The 18555-nt window shown below is 45.1% G+C and overlaps 2 protein-coding genes and 1 pseudogene across 2 annotated transcripts; 1 reads left to right on the top strand and 2 right to left on the bottom strand.

Annotated features, from left to right (window-relative positions):
• Positions 1-2304: 2304 nt before the first annotated feature.
• LOC101762857 lies at positions 2305-7297 on the bottom strand (annotated as a pseudogene).
• Positions 7298-7874: 577 nt separating this feature from the next.
• LOC101781882 (probable receptor-like serine/threonine-protein kinase At5g57670) lies at positions 7875-10126 on the top strand. Its single transcript, XM_004966105.2, has 5 exons — positions 7875-8557; positions 8654-8891; positions 9003-9138; positions 9235-9384; positions 9748-10126. Exons 1-5 carry the CDS (start codon positions 8086-8088, stop codon positions 9928-9930), a joined length of 1179 nt encoding a protein of 392 aa, XP_004966162.1. The 5' UTR covers positions 7875-8085; the 3' UTR covers positions 9931-10126.
• A 3123-nt stretch (positions 10127-13249) lies between these two features.
• On the bottom strand, positions 13250-17650 carry LOC101762458 (replication protein A 32 kDa subunit C-like). The gene is given in 12 exon segments (XM_012845330.2): positions 13250-13650; positions 13731-13799; positions 14766-14848; positions 15142-15402; positions 15491-15569; positions 16673-16750; positions 16903-16944; positions 17025-17111; positions 17113-17120; positions 17233-17286; positions 17288-17374; positions 17457-17650. Coding segments are annotated over 12 exon segments (1044 nt in total). The 5' UTR covers positions 17568-17650; the 3' UTR covers positions 13250-13565.
• Positions 17651-18555: the final 905 nt, after the last annotated feature.

The raw sequence follows: 18555 nt of genomic DNA, 5'->3' as shown, positions 1-18555 counted from the left end.
GTGTGATTGGGTATTTTGTTTCTCCCTCTTGTTGTATTCCGATTGTAACTCGTATTTTATGTTGCTGAAAATCCCCCCCCCCCGTTGAAAAAAAATAACATTAGAATGATTGATTCGATGCCTGAGTTCCCAACAGAAACCAAATGCCACCCGATGCGACCTTTCATTGTAGGTGTCAGCCAACTTAGCAGCAAGGCTTACAGGATCATCCATAAGAGTATCCAGATACACAGTTACTCTCCTCCTTTCATGAGGCGTAGCTTGTAAGCAAAACCATGTCAAGAATTTCACCCTGAAGCTGGCCTCAATATATCCCTCGCACTCCAGTCTTCTGATCACCTTAACACAATACTTGTAAGATGCTTCTGATTGTCCATCCTAGCATTTGACCTCCTCTGGTTTACCTGAGAGGTTTTTCTTTGATGAACTCTCAGATTCAGTTTTAGGCTTTGAAAGGCTAGTTTGAGCAGTATGATGATCTGCTTTTAATTCACTGCCCGTTGCACTGATTTCCTTGTTAGATTTTATATCATTCTCCATTATGGGTACTGGTGCGCCATTATATGACTGTGAACCAGCCCATCTTCACTATGCACATTCGATGCATTCAGATTTTGCTGAAATGTTTCCCTACTGTTAAGCATCAAGTGTGAGGACTCTTTATGTAAAGTTGTTTGGACAGGTGTATTTGGATCCGCAGGTCCACTAACATGTCCTCTATCCTCAAATCTTCTGAAAGTTTTTTTGCATGATGAACTCCTTGGATCAGTTTCATCCTTCAAATAGCCATTTTGAAGAACATGATCGCCAGATTTCACCTCTTCAAAGATATTCCCTGAATGCCCCTCACATTTTATAGTGGCCAATCTCACTTTCTTACTAAGTTCAACGGCTATAGGCCAAACTTCATCATGAACTTTTTTGTAGTCCCCATCTTTCAGTTCAGAAACAAGACTTTGCATATCAGAGTCAGGATAGAGTACACAAATCTTCACAAGGAAATCTCCAAGAGAACATCCAGTGGCATCCCTGGCAAAATTCTTCAAATCATTCTCAATCATAAGGATCCGATCCTGCAACACTCTTATTTGAGCATACATACCCCTCAATATATCATCAACAAAAGGATGGTCTTTTTCCATCTCAATCACCTTAGCTTGAATTTGGTGTGCAAATGATTGTAACCAGGTAAAAATTAACAGACTAAAATCAGGTGCCGACACTTTTCTGATCTTCAATTCTTTTGTAAGCATGTCCCTCTCTTGGGTAGCCTTCTCAGCTATTGTTTTTTCCAGTTCAAATGCTCGAGATGCTTCCTCGATTCTTTTGTTCAGTTGATCCACTTGATCTTCTAGAGCTATAAACAAGACAAATAAAACATTCAGAAAGGAGATAATTTTTTTACCAGAATTAGATGTGTGCAACTGTGCAAGGGATTTACCTTTATTCTCTCCCTCGGAAGACTTCTTCACTTGTTCGAGTGTTTGATTTACATGCTCGGTTATTCAGTTGCTCAACTTGATCTTTTAGGGCTACAAAAATAATAAGAAAAACATAAAGGAGACTTATTACCTGAGTTCAGATGTATGCAAGTGAGAAGCATTACCTTTGTTCTCTTCCTCAGAAAACTTGGTCACTTGATCAATCATTTGATTCACTAGCTCATTTTCTTTTTTCAATTCCTCTACTTCTTTATCTAGATCTATAAAAAATAAGAAGTAAAACATAACACAAGTCAATTCCTTTTAGTTTTTTATTTGAAAAAAAATCATTTTAGTATATGCAAGGCAGAGGGTTCACCTTTTATTTGTCCCTCACAAATAGCACGTAAACTTGTTACAGAACCAAGGTCCTCACATTTTTTAGATAAATCTGACCTAATGGCTTCATTTTCTTTGACCAACCCAGTCTCAGTTCTCTAAAAACCGCTCAGACTCAGTCCGAAGTGCCTCTTCAATAGATTTTTCCTCCTCAAATCTCTTCCCTGAATCGCCCTTGTGGTTTTTAGTTTGTTTAGGCAATGACCAAGAATTTTCAGGTGGGTCAACAAGCATATTTCTAGAGTGCACACATGTTGTGATATCTGATTCAGTTAAAATCATATCCAGATTTTGCTTCAAAGTTCCTTGACCATACACCATTAAGCTTGAGGAATTCTTCAATAAATCTTCCTGAGCATTTGACCTGGGTATTTCTTGTTCTTCATCAAGAGCTGCTGCTGAGACCCCAGAAGATTACAAGTGACACAATCATTAATTCCAATTACAGATGCGGGGTATAAAATAGAAGGCATAGAAACTTACTCTAAATTTGCAAATCAGTTGTTAAAGAACTAGAGAACAATGACTGGACAACCTCTATGGCACATATGCAAAGGTTCTGAACTTCAGCACCTACAGCAAGACGACCAACAAGTCCATGGCCCATACCTCGAATAGCAGTAATAGGACCAACCTCAGCCTCTAGCTTGTTCATTGCTGTATCCACAATTGATGTAGAACCAAGTACTTTTTGGTGGATATGAGGATCTTATGACTCAAAAAAATCCGATGACACAACACATCCAACCGCCGAGCATTTTTTGCTACCAATAGTTGTTTCTCCAAGCACCTGAGGAAAACAAATTGCTAGTCAATATACTAGGTCATATGCTCTACATATATATGGAAAATACCTTCTCGTTGATAGGGTCATTTTACTACAGGAAACGTCACAGGTCTTCCACCACGATGTATTTCTGTTTCATAATGCTGTCACAAAGATCACCTTAACATACACTGGTATGTGCCCCTAACCTACTATTAAGCCTCACAATTGATAGTATTTTTCTAATCTACTCCCTCCATTCCAAAATACTATTTGTTTTGGCTTTTCTAGACATAGTGTAAATCTAGGTGCATATCAAAAACTATGTACCTAGAAAAACCAAAACAAATAGTAATTTGGGACGGAGGGAGTATACATCTTTCTGGTAATAGTGAGCTACAATTTTATTTTCTTGAAGGGAAATAGGGGTAGAAACACCCATACCTTCAATTTATTTTGTTAGAAAAGGGAAGCACTAGCAAGCTCAGCAGGTGGAGTAGGCAAAAGAGAAAGGAATACAAACGAAGGAAAGGAAGTAAAAAGTCTGATATAAACATAACTGAACTAAGAAACAAAGCCTCTATCATAGAACAATACTTCATGTACCCGTGTATAGTATACGGCTATCTAGATACATTCTGATTATTACATTGTTATTTGTCTCAACTGCATCAAAGGCTTTACAAATACTGAGCTATTATTATGCATGTAAGAGATTAGTGCAGATCAATAGGAATTCAAGTAAAATGCAGATTGATCGCAGCTCTAGTTCTAATGTTTCATACTTCTATCTTCTGAATACAGAAATGACTGAAACTCTAGTCACTTTGCACATTATTGAAGCAAAATGTGACAAGCAGCAATGAAGGAACATTTACATCATGTACCCACCTAACATGCAAGATATGTTACAGATCTATTGCACCTAGTGAAATAACTACTAACATTTGGTTGTATTGGAGAGTTAAAAGGGTGATCTTACAAATTTCGCCTTCTACTGAAGGTTGGAAGAATGGAAGATAGCCCTCCAGAAAAAAAGAAGCTAAGAGCTGTACTAAATTACTGAATTGTGGTGATGGCTTAATAAAATAGAACTGATTTAATATGAAAGCTACTAAGTAGGACTCAAAACAAAAGTACCAAAATATACGGGTGCCACCAAATGCAAATTTCAAGACAGGCATAAGTAAAAACAGTGTTTAAGAAAAATACCCAAACAAATCATTGTGTTTACCACACTGAGTGCAATGATGATCACCGTCAAGTTTCTTGGACTGTCCACTCTACTGAATGCCAGATCTTTCATCTTCAATAGCACATTCAAGGTGGCAGGAAAAGCCACATGAATCTTCCTGCGATGGATGATCTGAATTGCAGAACAACCAGAGAGTAGGGTCCTTATTGTCATCATACTTGAAACAAATACAGCATGAGTAACATTTGCAAAATTTATCTCCTGGATTTGTTGTAGCCCTACAAGCTGAATTTTGGCAAAGGTGAGCATTGTTTGTTAGTGAACTTACAACAGTTAATGCTGGGGTCCTTGCCATTGCCATGACTGGAAGCAAGGATGACTTACTATTCTTTCTCTGTCTTTTGAAAGGGAGCGGACGGTTAAATGTGTTCAGCTCAAGGTTTGACTTCCTTTTCTTATATTTCCTCGGATAAGATGATTCTCCATTCACAACTTTAAAGAGTAAATCTAGCATTTTGTGTTTTGGTATCGAAGAAAATGTTTTCTCTTTTGCCTTTCTTCCTAACTCATCATACAGAACCTCTGATATTTCATGGTGAGACCATTCTTGCAGCTGTTCAGGTACATTGAACTGACACTTTGACAATTCACGGACAAGCTCTCTCTTTTCATTGACACTCATCGATCGACATATGGCCAGATCAGGAACAGCTCCTACAGCACCAGAAAAGTATGCAGATGATATGCAGATGATAGGCTTATGAAAAGTCTTGAGGTACCGGTGACAGACAAGAATGTAGATGACAAGATATTTTACAACAATTCTAAAACAAAAAAGATGACTACAACTAGTGGTAAAGAAAAGTAATACAAGTTATCCAAGATATTATGAGTGCATTGTTCACAGAACCACATGACACCTTTCAAAACATAGTAGTAAAAGGCCCTATAATAATGGTGCATTTAATAGCACAGGCTATATAAAGAATCTCGTTTTAAAAGGGGGCAAACAGATAAATTGGCACATGATTGGCAGCATGTGCTCCTCTTTTATCATATGACATTATATATGGAAGGTACTCAAGGTAAGCACTGGTGCAAATGAGCTATTGCATATCTAATTTTGTGGTGTTCAATCATATATACAGCAGCAAATCTAGAAAAACTTGATGTGCAACTACCATTGGTGCGATGGAATCTTAAGAAAACCTGTGTTTGCTTAAATTTGCTACTCTTGCTGTTAGAACACATGCAAACAATTTTCGTTATGGGCAAAATCAACATGAAGAAAAGTTTTGACGACAAGCAACCCAATGCAACATAATTTACAACAAAGGTTGATCAACTATTGTCCTTAAGTCATAGCGAACATGAATCTATGTCATAATCATCTATTGATTATCCATTCTACTAATATGATGATACCCAAATCCATGCAACTTCTAATTATCTAATGTGCCAAAACATGGTAAAAACAGCAAAATCTGTTCACTGTCTATGCATGCAAGCGACAAAAACAGCATAAAGCCACATGCCATCTAAAAAATTATATAAGATCCAATGCAATCATGCAAGTGACCTTTAGCCTGCACGTTGTAAGAAGGGCAACATTTTCCTTTTGTGTTCCCCTTTTCACTCCATACCACGGTAACACGACGGGTTGCTAGGCAACATAGCTTCACAAGGGTGAAAATCCACAGCCCAAACCACGAAACTGAACAGGGGCGCTCAAACCAAGCGACTGCAGGTAACAAAAAATGAAATTTTCCGACCAAACCCCTAAGCGCAGCTATCCCTAGAGAACAAATCCCTCGAAAAGGCAACCAATGAACCAAAGCAAGATCAATCTCGATCGCATCAAGAACTATCCAACTAGAACCCTGATCAGCAGATTGAAACCTGCGCAGACATTTCTATACATAAAGCTTCACAAAAAAAATACCCGGAAATTGAGCACAAATTTATGGAGAAATAAAGAAAGGCGGATTGGCTCTGACTGCCTGGGGAAGCGGAGGAGGAGCCTATGGCTCAGAATTGCGATCTCCGGATTGGAGAGGGGGAGGCGAGGAGGTCTCCCTCGCAATTCTGCTCTCGCTCTCACATGGAGGAGTGAACTCGCTTCACTGACGCTAGAGACAAAACCCCAAGCCACCAATGGGAAGGAAATCCTTCTCTTGCAAGGGGTCAAGCCAGAGGAGAAGAGTGAGGCGGCGAAGGGCATCTTTTTTATTAAAGTCTCTAGGTTTTCCCGATATTAAAAAGTTCAGTTTTTAGGTATCAAGAAGTCCTTTGGTATGACAACGGCCGACTAAACCCACTGTTGTTTGGCGTTTTTAGATGCGGAGGGCATCCTTTTTGTTATAAAGCCCATAGTTTTTTAGGTATTAATATTAAGAAATTCTTTGGTATTAATGCACAATGGTCAACTGAACCACCTGCTTTGTGCGAGTGAGCATCACTAAGTCAAGAAATTTTAAATTAATAAAGTGACCACGGATCTCTTGTTTATCGATGAATATAACACCTACCACTAAGAAATAGTATCGGTTAATCCATGCAAAAAAAAAATTATAAAAATATGAACACATGTGCCAAGTGCTCGAGTCAAGGACTTACTTAGATACTCCTAATAATATCTAGGAAGTTAGAAAAGTCAAAACGATCTACAATTTAGAACGGATGGATGGAGTAGACAGATTCCACATACACTTCTAATGTAAGCTCAATTCACTAGATAACCGTGATGTACCAGCCAAAGCCAAAGAAAACCTTATGTACCAACCAAAGAAACCCGTAACCTAAAGGTATGGAATTGGTAAGGAGAGTAGGGGAAAAAACGAGATAACCATTGAGCATCCCAGAACATATAGCCCATAAAGAAATGCGGCCCAGAAACAGCCCCAGAAAAGAACCGATTCACCAGCGGGTCCAGCGCTGATACCTGACGACGTGTTTGCTCGGACACCGATTCTTCCCTCCAAATAAAAAGACGACTGGACACTGATCCAATTCTTCCCCTAACAAACTTGGCACAACTCATGACCTAAAGCAAAACGGAGGGTGCATTTTTCGTTTCGTCACTGTGGTACTACGAGGCTTGGCTACGGGCAGTGGCAAGGACACGCTTGACATTGTAAGTTGTAACGCAGACTTTTTTTCATTTCCGGAGACGTGACACTGATAATAAGACAACTCTGGTCCATCAAAGGCTCCCTTTTTCTCTGCTCTGTGGACCAAGAGAGCTTGGTGCCTGGGCGGTCCTGCTCACCGTCGGCCGTTGGTGTCAACTGTCAACAGGGCGGCCTGCACGGGAGGATCGGGCTCCCTTTTTGCTTTGGACAGTGGAACCGGTGGCGGAAGCCAGCAGAAAGGCTGGCTGCCCTTCTCTAGCTTCGATCCCCTGCACCTGCAGAGTCCAGAGGACGCTCGCTTCCTTCCCTTGTTCATAAGCAACCGCCGCCGTCCCACACCCTCCCTGCTCAGTCTCACCAGCCCAGCCAAGCCAGTCACACCCATCTGGACCTGTTCCACAGCCGCACGCACCGGTGTGACTTGAGAAAATGAGCACCAAAAAAGAAATAAAACTAATCTTTTTTTCAAAGAAAAAAGAAATAGAACTTGCACGGAAACGCGTGGGTTTGTCAATGCCTTGTACAGCCGCACGTCAGCCGAGTTTAAGGCGAATGGTTGAAACAAAGCCTCCAATTTGACAGTCCAGTTCCAATCATGCTCAAACGCACAGTCAGATCGATCTCTGTCTCAAAACATCGCCGGATGCACATGCACGCGACAGCGAGGCGGCTCCGCTCGAAACGCGGCGAGTTTGCAGCGATCATGATTTTACAAGGACGAATTTCACAGTTCAGTTCTAGTTAAACTCGACGATGAACTCTCGAGTTTACCTCAGCTGGCTGAGGTGTGCTGAACTGGTTGCCTGAACCATGATCTTGAGCTCTGGCTCTGGTGTTGGCGCGGCATCTGCTTGCAACCGCCTTGGTCCAGTCCACGGAGCGCCGCGCCCACCCAACCCGGGGGCGGGGGCGGGGGCGGGGACGGGACCGCCGCTTCCGGCCTCCGTCTCCACAAAACGCCCGTCGCCTTCACTCGCCTCGGGCCTCCCGCGACACTCGCGACCCCGACTCGCCGTTACTCCCCACATCAATGCCCTCCGCTTCCATTTCCCTCCTCCGCCACCTCGTCCCGTCCCGTCTCCCTCCCTCCTCCTCCCGTGCTCCTCCTCCTCTGCTGTGATCGATCACCTTGCTACCTCCCTCCGCGTCCCCGGCGGCATTGCCGAGAGAGAGATGAAGCCGCTGTACCTGCGGAGCGGTGGCCGGAGCTTCAAGAGGCTGCTCCTCTCCATCGGCCACCGGTCACCGTCCAAGCCGCCCGCGTCGCCGGCCCACGACGCCGCCGCTGCAAACGAAGAGCCGGAGCCGTCCCCGCGCAGCAGCAGGCCCGCGTGGCGCTGCTTCTCCTACGACGAGATCAACCGCGCCACGAACGGCTTCCACGAGGGCAACCTCGTGGGCCGGGGCGGGTCCTCGGAGGTGTACCGCGGAGAGCTCCCCGGCGACGGGCGCGCCGTGGCGGTGAAGCGGCTGATGGGATCCTCGGCGTGCGAGCGGCGGGAGCGGGACTTTTTGGCGGAGCTCGGCACGGTGGGCCACGCGCGCCACCCCAACGTGTGCGCGCTCCTCGGCTGCTGCGTCGACCGCGACCTCTACCTCGTCTTCGAGTTCTCAAACCGCGGCTCCGTCGCCGCCAACCTCCACGGTACGGCACACACAAGTGCACAACAACCGCCGGCGGCGATTTGGCGAGTGAATGCGTGCGTGGCGCCTGACGTTTCTTGAATTGCATGATGAGCAGACGAGGCGTCGCCGGCGATGGGGTGGGCGGCGCGGCGCGGCATTGCGGTGGGCACGGCGAGGGGGCTCGAGTACCTGCACAAGGGGTGCCAGCGGCGGATCATACACCGGGACATCAAGGCCTCCAACGTCCTGCTCACCGACGACCTCCATCCGCAGATTTCTGATTTCGGGCTCGCCAAGTGGCTGCCGTCGGAGTGGACGCACCGGGCGATCGCGCCCATCGAAGGAACCTTCGGGTAAGTGATCGTGGTCATGAACTCGTGATCGAATCGAAGGATGAAACGAAGGCGAATCGGCGATGGGAATGAAAGAAATGAAATGACGGCGTGGTTTCTTGTTGCTATCAGGTGCCTGGCGCCGGAGTACTACACGCACGGCATCGTGGACGAGAAGACGGACGTGTTCGCGTTCGGCGTCTTCCTCCTCGAGCTCGTCACCGGCCGGAAGCCGGTGGACGGCAGCCACCGGAGCCTCCTCAGCTGGGTAAACGAAACGTCACTATCCCCAGCGCACGTTTTTTTCCCCCAACCATGACACTACCGCTCACTGAGAGAAGAAACTGCTCGTGAATTCGTGCAGGCCCGGCCGCTGCTTGCCGACGGCAAGATCGACCCCCTGGTGGACCCGAGGCTCGGCGGCGACTACGACGGCGAGGAGGCTAAGCGGGTGGCGTTCGTGGCGGCGCTGTGCATCCGGGCGCCGGCGACGTGGCGGCCGTCCATGACCGAGGTGCGTTCGGGGTTCAGGTGATCAGGTCGATCTGGAGTGGCAGGTCACACCGTATGCTCCTTAACAACGCAACAGTGCTTGTCTCCTTCCGAAGCACTGTGCTTAGGCTGGAATTCAGCGCTTACATTACTGTCAACTTGCAGTATTTTCTGTTAGCGTCTCGAGGTGAATTCAGTCGTAGTTTAGGCCCGGCGTCCGTGGCAGGACGCCCGAGGCACATGTCTCCATGCGTGTAGTGTAGCTAGCTAGTGACTCGCAAACCACTCCTCTGTTGCTTAATTTACCTGTAACGGTTGTAGCGTTACTATAGTAACGAAACGGGGGTGGTTCGTTCGTGGATTAACACTGATGGTGGTATGGCAGGTGCTGGAGCTGTTGGAAGGCGGCGAGATCCGGCAAGACCGGTGGGCGATGCCCGAGGTGGCGGCCGACGACGAGGAGCCCTGGTGGTTAGACGACCTTGACGACGAGGAGGAGGAGGAAGACGAGGACGAGGAGTTCAACACCCCGTCCCCTTCTTCATCTTCATCAACTACGAGCAATTAGCGTAGGAGTACATCATAATCTAAACAAATTCAGGTGCCTGTGATAGAAGAAGTTTTGCTAGCCGCCCTACCCGTGGGGCGGGCCCACATGTAAATACGAATGTTATCTTCGGACCTCAGCTATCAGTGTACCAATACGAAGAGCAAGTATGCTGTACCAGTCCTAGTCATCCATTGATCATGACAGGATACACACACATCAAAAGGACTGTACTTGCCGCGCATAATACGGGCGATCACGAGCATGATAAAAAGTATCAACTCTGAGATTTCGTCGGCCGGCGGCGACAGGCCGACTTGCCAGGTTGCAGCGGCGTCTCAGTTGGGTGACAGTTGGACGAAGGTGACCAAGCGTGACACTAATTTAGTGGGCAGTTGGGGGTGTGCCGCCGCCGCCGCCGCTGCTGCTCCGGCCTCCGGGTGGTTAGCTGCCTGCCAAGTGGTCGCGACCTCGCCTGGCTGTGACGCGAGGGGCAAGCAGTTGCCGTGGCGCGGTGGCAGTTTGGGACAGGTCGCGCTGTGCCCGGTAAAGCAGGGGAGACGTGTGCGCGGCCAGCGCCCCAGGGACACGGTCCCCTGGACACCCAGCCTGACCGGCCAGGGTTTGACGCTTGCTCCTGCGCTGTGCTATGGGGAAAGGCGACGGGGTCAAGGATCCTACAGTATGGGCTATGGATGCCTGGCTGGCCTATGCAGGTTGGAGGGAGTAGCAGCTGAAGATGTCTACGAAAAATGGAAGGCTACGGAAGTTGTTGAGCGTGTCTGGAGCTCGGCAAGCAACTCCCTCTGAAGAAGGGCAATAAAGAGAGGGGTTTTATTCTAGAAAACGTCTACGGAGTGGGGTACTAGAACGGACTAGATGCGTGTAATGATCCAATCGAGTGTGTATTGGTTTTAGAACAGTTTAGTCTTTAGTGCGTGTTCTTCAAGTATAATTGTAGTGCAAGTACAGTAACATGAACAGTGGCGCTGGCACTCGATCTCGAAGCCTTTTTCTGGGGAAGCCTGCTTGCTTGGACGTTCTGCCAAATGATTTGGTCTGCGCTCGTACAGTTATCTGGCAGAGTACAGTGGTTTCTAGAATCTGGAGTTCAGTCGGGGGAAGTGAGTGAGCCAAGAAAAGAATCATGTAACCGGTGATGAGAGGGAGCAGGATTTCGTGACCCTTTTTACGTGTCACCGGTGTCACCAGCGTCCAGAAGGGAATAATATCTTCACTGTTTTAGTAGGCGGTTTAGGTACCCAAACCCCAGATAAGGGCCAACACATGGCTAATGCAGGTCCAAGCGTGCAGAGTCTGACCTACTCTGACCTATTGGGAGAGAAACAAGACCTCTTGCTTCTTTGCAAACGACAGGTGAGGTGTTCAGTGCTGGAGCACAGTCAAACCTACCGTGTCCTGGTATGCACAGCACAGTACTTATGGTTGGCAAAGTTCAAACCAAACTGAAATTGTTCCCAACGCCTGAACAACATGGAAGATTGGAAATGACGTGGGCTAGGGAAATCACAAGCAACATTTCCAATGAGCACAGAAAAAAGGATATTGGGTCTAAGAAAAATGAATCCAAATTTTCTAAGAAGAAACTTGGCATGACCCCATCCAAGAGTAATCAAATTAGGCATCTCTATCTCATTAACAAGTTAAAGACGAACAATTCCCAGGGTCATCACTTGCACAGCTGCACCAACTAAATGCTAGATAAGGGCTGCCTGATGCTTAACTGCTGTTGACAGTCCACCGGACCAGCAGCTAATGTCGAACAGCACAGGAATGAAAGGTGATGTTCAACAAGGGTACCATGCTTTTCCCTTAAATGCAGCTTAACTGTTTGGATTACAACCTCAAACAACAAAAAGGATTTCTTTTTCCCGATTGGCTTAATTTCCATGCTGATGCATCATGATGTAATAAGCCAACAAAAAAAAGTATAGTACTGAAGGATAATGTGAATATCAACAAGATCTTTATTTATGGCATTCATTTCCTGATAGATAGTTTTGAAATGCTGGATTTCAGAGGTATAGGTAAGGATCACAGATCAATAATGGTGGTACATGAATGGATGTACAAATGTTTAACAGGCGTTAAAATATGAGCTAGTGGTCGATCAACAAAAATTTCCAGAAACGTGTACACCATGTGCCTACTGATTGTAATTTTCTTAATGGTATGAACAGTAATTATGGGGCCATCAAACCAGATATATGTTGGCATGGTTCAAGAAAGCCAAATGTGCTGGGAGTCTGGAAAAGGACACCCTGCTATATTTCTTTGACTATGATCATAATGTTTAGCCATTAGGTTTGAATTGCCTTCAATATGTTATTTCACCTATATAATGGGTTTTAAGAATGTTGAACAAGGAAAATATATTCACGAGTGTACAGCTACAGAACATTTTGGATAATCAGAAGACAAAAAATAAAAACAACAGGAACATCTGGACCTGATGCAGATGTATCATATCTATGACTCCGAAAATATTTATTTACTGGTGTGAATGAGATATAAGAACAAACATCGGACATGGTATTAAATATCCAACATCAAACCACACCAGAACATAGTACAGTATAACCGATGCAAGACATGTTTTAAGACGTCACCCACAAGACTTGTTTCTGCGCATGCTCTGTAGTATTCAATTCATGACGAGTTATTATATGTTATCTTCAAAGTAAATATAATGCAGAAGGATCTAGTATAACATGTAGAGGGTTCCAAGGTTAGTGAATGTATTTGCAGACTGGTGTTGGTTAGATAGGACAATTAACAACCCTTGATGCATTTACTTTAGGATAGCACGTGTACAGTTCTGATCAGTAGATGGATTCTGAAAATCCTAGCTTAGGTGAGCATACTCAGGAAGCTATTGTGCACAATTATTGTCCAAAGCAGATGGAAGACTTGTTTTGACAAGGCGGCCTAAAAGAAGAGAATGTGTTAAAAATATGGGTAGCAAGACCAACCGAAGTGGTTGACCTGACAAGTTGAAGAGTGAACTTTTCAGACCAAAACCAAACCCTTTCTTTCATTCATTGTCACAATCTCACTGTTCCATATTCGATCCCCGATGGCACCCTCAGTTGGAAAAAAAAATAGAAATACTATATTTAAAATGGAGTTCAACTGGAAACACCAGGAAAAAGTTTACTGACCAAACGGAAGAAAAGGAGTGAAATCCATGATGAGCACCAAGTTTATCTACAACGGAGTAAGCATATAAAAAACAGAAAAGGTAAAATCCCATCATAAGTGCATAACTCATAAGCATAAAAAGGGGGCCAGATAAGATCCAAGTATGGTAACCGCAAGGAAGAATGGGAAATGGATGAGAAGATCGCACTGTATATCCCAGTATTCAGTAAAAATTAAAATAAAAACAAGTAAATAGTACTAAGCAGATCCATCCAGCCAGCAACTGCGACATGCTAAAGACCTGACATTCTAACCAATCTGCATGTGTGAGTAATTTGCTTGGCAACTAAAATATTAGTGCGATCTGTACAAAGGGAAATCTCGTGTACTACTAGATATGGATACTTGAAGCATATACATGAATGCTGTTCAGTACCTAAAAACTGGAGCAAATCTCATATGTCGTTAACTAATCTTGAAGATGACTGCATCGATCAGCCATTTAAAGTAGACCTGAAATGATAGTCGTCGATAGTGGAATAAAGGCAGGCCAAATCGACCAGCTGCAGGGCGGTGGCCCTGCATATTTAAGGTAAGACTCAGCATTATGCGTATGCATGTGATGAAATACACCAGAGAGAGAGAGGAAAGATATATACAAAATTTGTGCTCTTGGCATTCCAAGTCTCCTTGCCACTTCATCAACATGTACTCCATTTTCATGTGCACTGAGTAACAGTGAAGAAAAAGGTTAATTCAGTTCTCCAAAACAGGAATACTTGCACAGAAATCAGTGTGACTATTAAAACACTAGGCATCTTAGTTGGACAAAGCAGCATTAAGTCAAGTAGCTGCTACAGGGCAAGAACAGAATAAATCAGAGTCAGTCAGATAACCAGTCCGTCCCAAAACAAGAATTCTGCTCGGCAAGATATCCAATACATTTGAAACAGATGTCCAATGCAAACTGGAAAAACATGGCATTTGGTTGTGACTGAAAGTGAAAAGTAGGAGACAAATCAAAAAAGCCTGGATACTTGAAAAGTCAGAACTCAGAAGATCTACGACAAGTAGCATGCTATATCTTTAACGCATCCCTTGAAACAGACCAAAAGTCACCTGGGTTATTTATAAAAAGACTTCGAACAAAAGGATCAAGCAAGCATTAGACTACTAGGTCCTTTGTGGAGCTCCATAAAACAGTTACAGCTTACTTCACGACACATTGCTTGCATGAAAACACAAGATGTAGGCAATATACCACTTTTATCGTACTTTATGATTAAATCCTTTCTGTGTTATTTCAGGGTTATTTTTACTGTTTATGTAACCACACCAGGAACTAGCTACATCGCTCAGCATCAGTGCAGAATACCCAGACTAGACAAGATTTTACTCGAGCTGAAACAGCAAAACATCATAGCATATTCATTTAAATCTCAAAAGATATAACCCAGCAAGACATTGTTTTAAGCTTTAATAAAGCTGGGCCAAGAGGTCATTGGACTAAACCGAAATGTTACTTGACTACTCCTTACGCTCCAAAGAAAAAGAATGCAACTTAGCAAATCTTACTGTTTGTCAATTTTGAAGCTTGTGAGCACAACTAAGCAAATCTTACAGCCAAAGTTTAGCATTTATTTAAATATCTTTATCATTTACTCACAGGTTTTCAGAAAAGAAGCTGAACTTACAGTATATCTGGTTGTTGCATTACTTCCATAACCATTCTCTGCAGATCTCGCTGTTGTCCACCAGTACCTGGGTAAGCTGAAAACTGAAAAATAAAAATTTTCTCAAATAATCAGGTACAAGATAAGCGGTAAACATATTTAACCAAGAAAAAAGGGCAGTTAAGGATATAAATTGGTGGATAAAAAAAGACTGATGAAAAATGTTAGGATGGGCAATGAATTAAATTCAGAATATCATAATGCTCAAGTGTAAAATTTGCAGATCAAGATCAACACAATCAGATTCAGATCCCAAATGCCATGACTAACTCATAGATTCGCACATTCTCCTTTAACGAGGAACTCTCAAAAGTGAAAGAATAAAATGATTTCTTACTTGGTTGGGTCGAGAAGTAGAATGAACTTGCTGTCCTCTCACTCCACCAGAAAAAGGTACATGAGTAGATGTGTTTGTTTGAGTAGACGGAGGAAATAGCCCTTGGTTTACTTCAGGAGAAAAATGAACTTGATGCTCTCTAACTCCACCAGAAAAGGGCGTATAAGCAGGTGCATTTGTTTGAACTCCATGAGGGACATGACCTTGCATCTCATGAGTAGATGCATTTGGTTGAACAGAGCGAGGGAGTAGACCTTGCATCTTCAGAACCGAAAGGAAACAACAGTTTGTGATTTCTCACATTATGAAAATAGAACTGTTACAAAGATGAGTCATTTGCTCTAATTACCTTTGGCCGGACATTTTCCAAATGCACATGTATACACTCGATGAAATGCAGCACCACTTCATTGAAATTGGTAACAGGCCTGTAAAACAAATTGCAATGATCTAAGTACTAGTTGTAAATAGCTGGTGTGGAAGTATTGGTCCTTACAGAATAGGCATGGCAAGAAATGATTTGCTTTCCTCAAGTATTCATAAACAAACACTACAATGATAAGCTAGACTTCTAAAGAGCAGTTACTTGTCACACTCCTCACTTTGAATGTAATAAGAATGCAGAGAATATTAACAAATCAATTTCCAGCTTGGATGATACTGTATTTCAACTGGCACTAGGCTTCAGAGAATCAACCCAAAGGAAGGAGGTGCACAAGGACTGCAATCACAGTATGGTTCTTTAGTGAAGACTAAGGATATATTGTCAACAGTGCTTACCATTCACTACAAAATGTAACCAACAAAGCTTTAAGCATAAAGAAGAGTGTGAATAAACTAGATAAACTGAGAAATATAGGAACAAGCATAATGTCAAAAGACAGAGCCTTATTTCCCATACAATTTATAAATGAAATTAATGCAACCTTCTAAGTTCTAATGGCAGTTTCATCCAATAATGGCAAATTAACAATCAAATGTAAGATAACTGGTTACAGCCCAGAAATACTTAGTATGCGCGAGGTCATGGTCTCCAAAGTCAAATTAAGAAGGTGTCCGGTGGCAAACCACAATAAAAGGGACGAGTGAGGCAAAGCCTGAAAAAATTTATGCACACTTGCCCTCACATCTTCCTCAAAAAGAATTATTGTTGCAATTTTCCACTCTGTTTCTGACCAGAATATCCTAATAAAAAAAAAACTTGACCAGTGGGGGAACGCTAGTGCAATAACTAGGCTACCATTCCATTCAAATGATAAACCTTATATCACTGAACAGGTAATAAAAAAAGTTTACTGTGCAAACAGCATTCCAAGATTTGTGTGCAAACAATTTTGGATTAGTAAACCTTGAGAAAGAGTGCACAGCCCGAACACGTTCTACGAACATTTAAGCTCCATTTTATGGAAACAAATCATACTGATAAATCTTTACGAACAAGACAAGCATTTCACCTGAAATATAAATCTAAGCAAAATTTTGTGCTTATGGAAATAGAAGTAGAAATACCAAAGATACTTAGATCCTTCACCTGATAGAACGAGCAAAACCCTGCTGCTTAGCTTGAAACCCAACAAGTGTCACTTGAACCTTGAGGTACATTCCATTCCTTCATACACACCATCCAATAAGTAAACAATAAATATATCAAATCAGTTTCTCAATAGCAAAAAGCTAAATGTCAACATATCATATAACTTCTCAAAAGCTACTATTAAAACTAAACACATCTCAGAGACTATCAACATCACATAGACATACTGGACAAAAGCCGCCTCCTTAGCATCCATCTGGTCAGCGATCCTGCACAGGAAAAATTGTCAGATAATGTATAACATCAGCACTGCATCTAGAAAAGGCATGAAATAGTAAACACGACTCACCACCGCACGAGCGCGATCTTCCCAGTGCCGTCGTCGAGCGTGAACGACACGCCAGCCTCCATGCTCGCCATGTTCACCACCCTCCCACACCCAAACCTACACGCACGAGTTGGGGATTTTCAAGAGAAATAATGACTTTATCGAATCCCGGCGGTAGCACGTCTATGGGGAATTTCGAGCGCACGGGGCGGGGGGGGGGGGCGCTTACGTTGGTGGCGTCGACGCCGTCAATGGAGACGACGGGGTCGCCCGCCGCCGGCGGCACCGGCGACGGCTGCCGCGGCGGCGAAGGAGCGGGCGATGTGGCGGACGGTGGCGGGCGCGCATCCGGCGAAGCGGGGGTCGCGCGACTGAGGATGGGGACGAGGAAGGGGTTAGGGTTCGGCGGAGTGGGGAGGTGGAAGAGGGGTCACGAGGACGAGGGTCACAGACCTTGGCCGCGGAAGGGGTGGAGGCGGCGGCGGAGTTGTCGGGCGCCGCGGCGGCGCGCTGCGACGGCATGATGGCCGGGCCCGCGAAGTAGGAGGAAGCCGCGGCGGCCATCGCGCTCGCGGCGGCGCGGGTGCGGTACTGCGGTGTCGGTGGGAACGATGACGACGAGGAGGGGATTTGATCGAGCGGAGCGGAGGTTGTTTGAGCGGGAAAATAAAAAATTGGGTTCGCCGCCGCGGCCAGCATGCGCCGGACGGGGACAAAAGGGTCCAAGTTGGACAGTTGTCACGGAGTCGTTGGTGGAGCGTGAACTGCAACGAGGGACCCGCTTGTCGGAGACTCGGAGGCGAGAATGTGAGAGAGACTGGGCCGGACCGGCTGAGTAAAAAGGCCGGAATCCAAAACACTCCACCGACCACGGCCCAAGCCCGCACCACATGCCCGAGCCCCTATGTGGGCCCGCTCTTCAGCGACGTGGCCTCGGCCCTCGGACGCCGAGCAGGCGAGCACGAGCAACCGCCGCCGCCGCTTCAGGCGGGGACGAGGAAAAGGAATCGGGATCGGAATTCCGGGGCACGTCCGGCGGGCGACGGCGGGTAATCTTCACCGACTCGTACTCGTCAGAGGCAGCCTGTGTGTGTTTGGTTTTAGGACGATATGAGTTGGGTTGGAGCCAATCCACTTTTATGGATTGGAGCCGACCCATCTCGTGTTTGGATGGGAGGAATGGAGAGGGATAGGTTGGACCTAGTCTTGTGTACGGTTGAGGAGGTTAAGAGGATTAGGATGGATGTCCTTTTAACACCGTTAGTTATGGGACCCACTTATCAGCTGTGGGGCCTACCTATCATTCTCTACATTTTTTCCCGTTCCCCTCTTCTACTCGGCGCCGCTAGCTCCTCCCGCGTGCCCCCTCTCTCCCCGACGCCACTAGCCGCCTGCTCCCACCCGGCGGCGCTCCTCCCTGCCCGGTCTCGGCACCTCCCCGCGGCACCTCCCGCCCCGGCTCCTCCATCTTCTTTCATCCTCCTTTCTTCCCCGACCGCCAGCAAGTCCTCTTCGAATCGAGATAGCTGATGCCATCTGCTTTTGTCCGTCA

Source organism: Setaria italica, chromosome IV, assembly GCF_000263155.2.
Source record: "Setaria italica strain Yugu1 chromosome IV, Setaria_italica_v2.0, whole genome shotgun sequence".
NCBI lineage: Eukaryota > Viridiplantae > Streptophyta > Magnoliopsida > Poales > Poaceae > Setaria > Setaria italica.
Note: the sequence above shows the minus strand (reverse complement) of the source record. Positions and strands in the feature narration are given on the sequence as shown.

What these genes read in the sequence shown, in the direction of transcription:
- LOC101781882 (XM_004966105.2), top strand. Translation starts at nt 8,086, where the DNA reads ATGAAGCCGCTGTACCTGCGGAGCGGTGGCCGGAGCTTCAAGAGGCTG. An exon ending in CCCATCGAAGGAACCTTCGG is followed by an intron (nt 8,892 to 9,002) that starts GTAAGTGATCGT and finishes TGTTGCTATCAG; the next exon opens with GTGCCTGGCGCCGGAGTACT. An exon ending in GGCGGCCGTCCATGACCGAG is followed by an intron (nt 9,385 to 9,747) that starts GTGCGTTCGGGG and finishes GTGGTATGGCAG; the next exon opens with GTGCTGGAGCTGTTGGAAGG.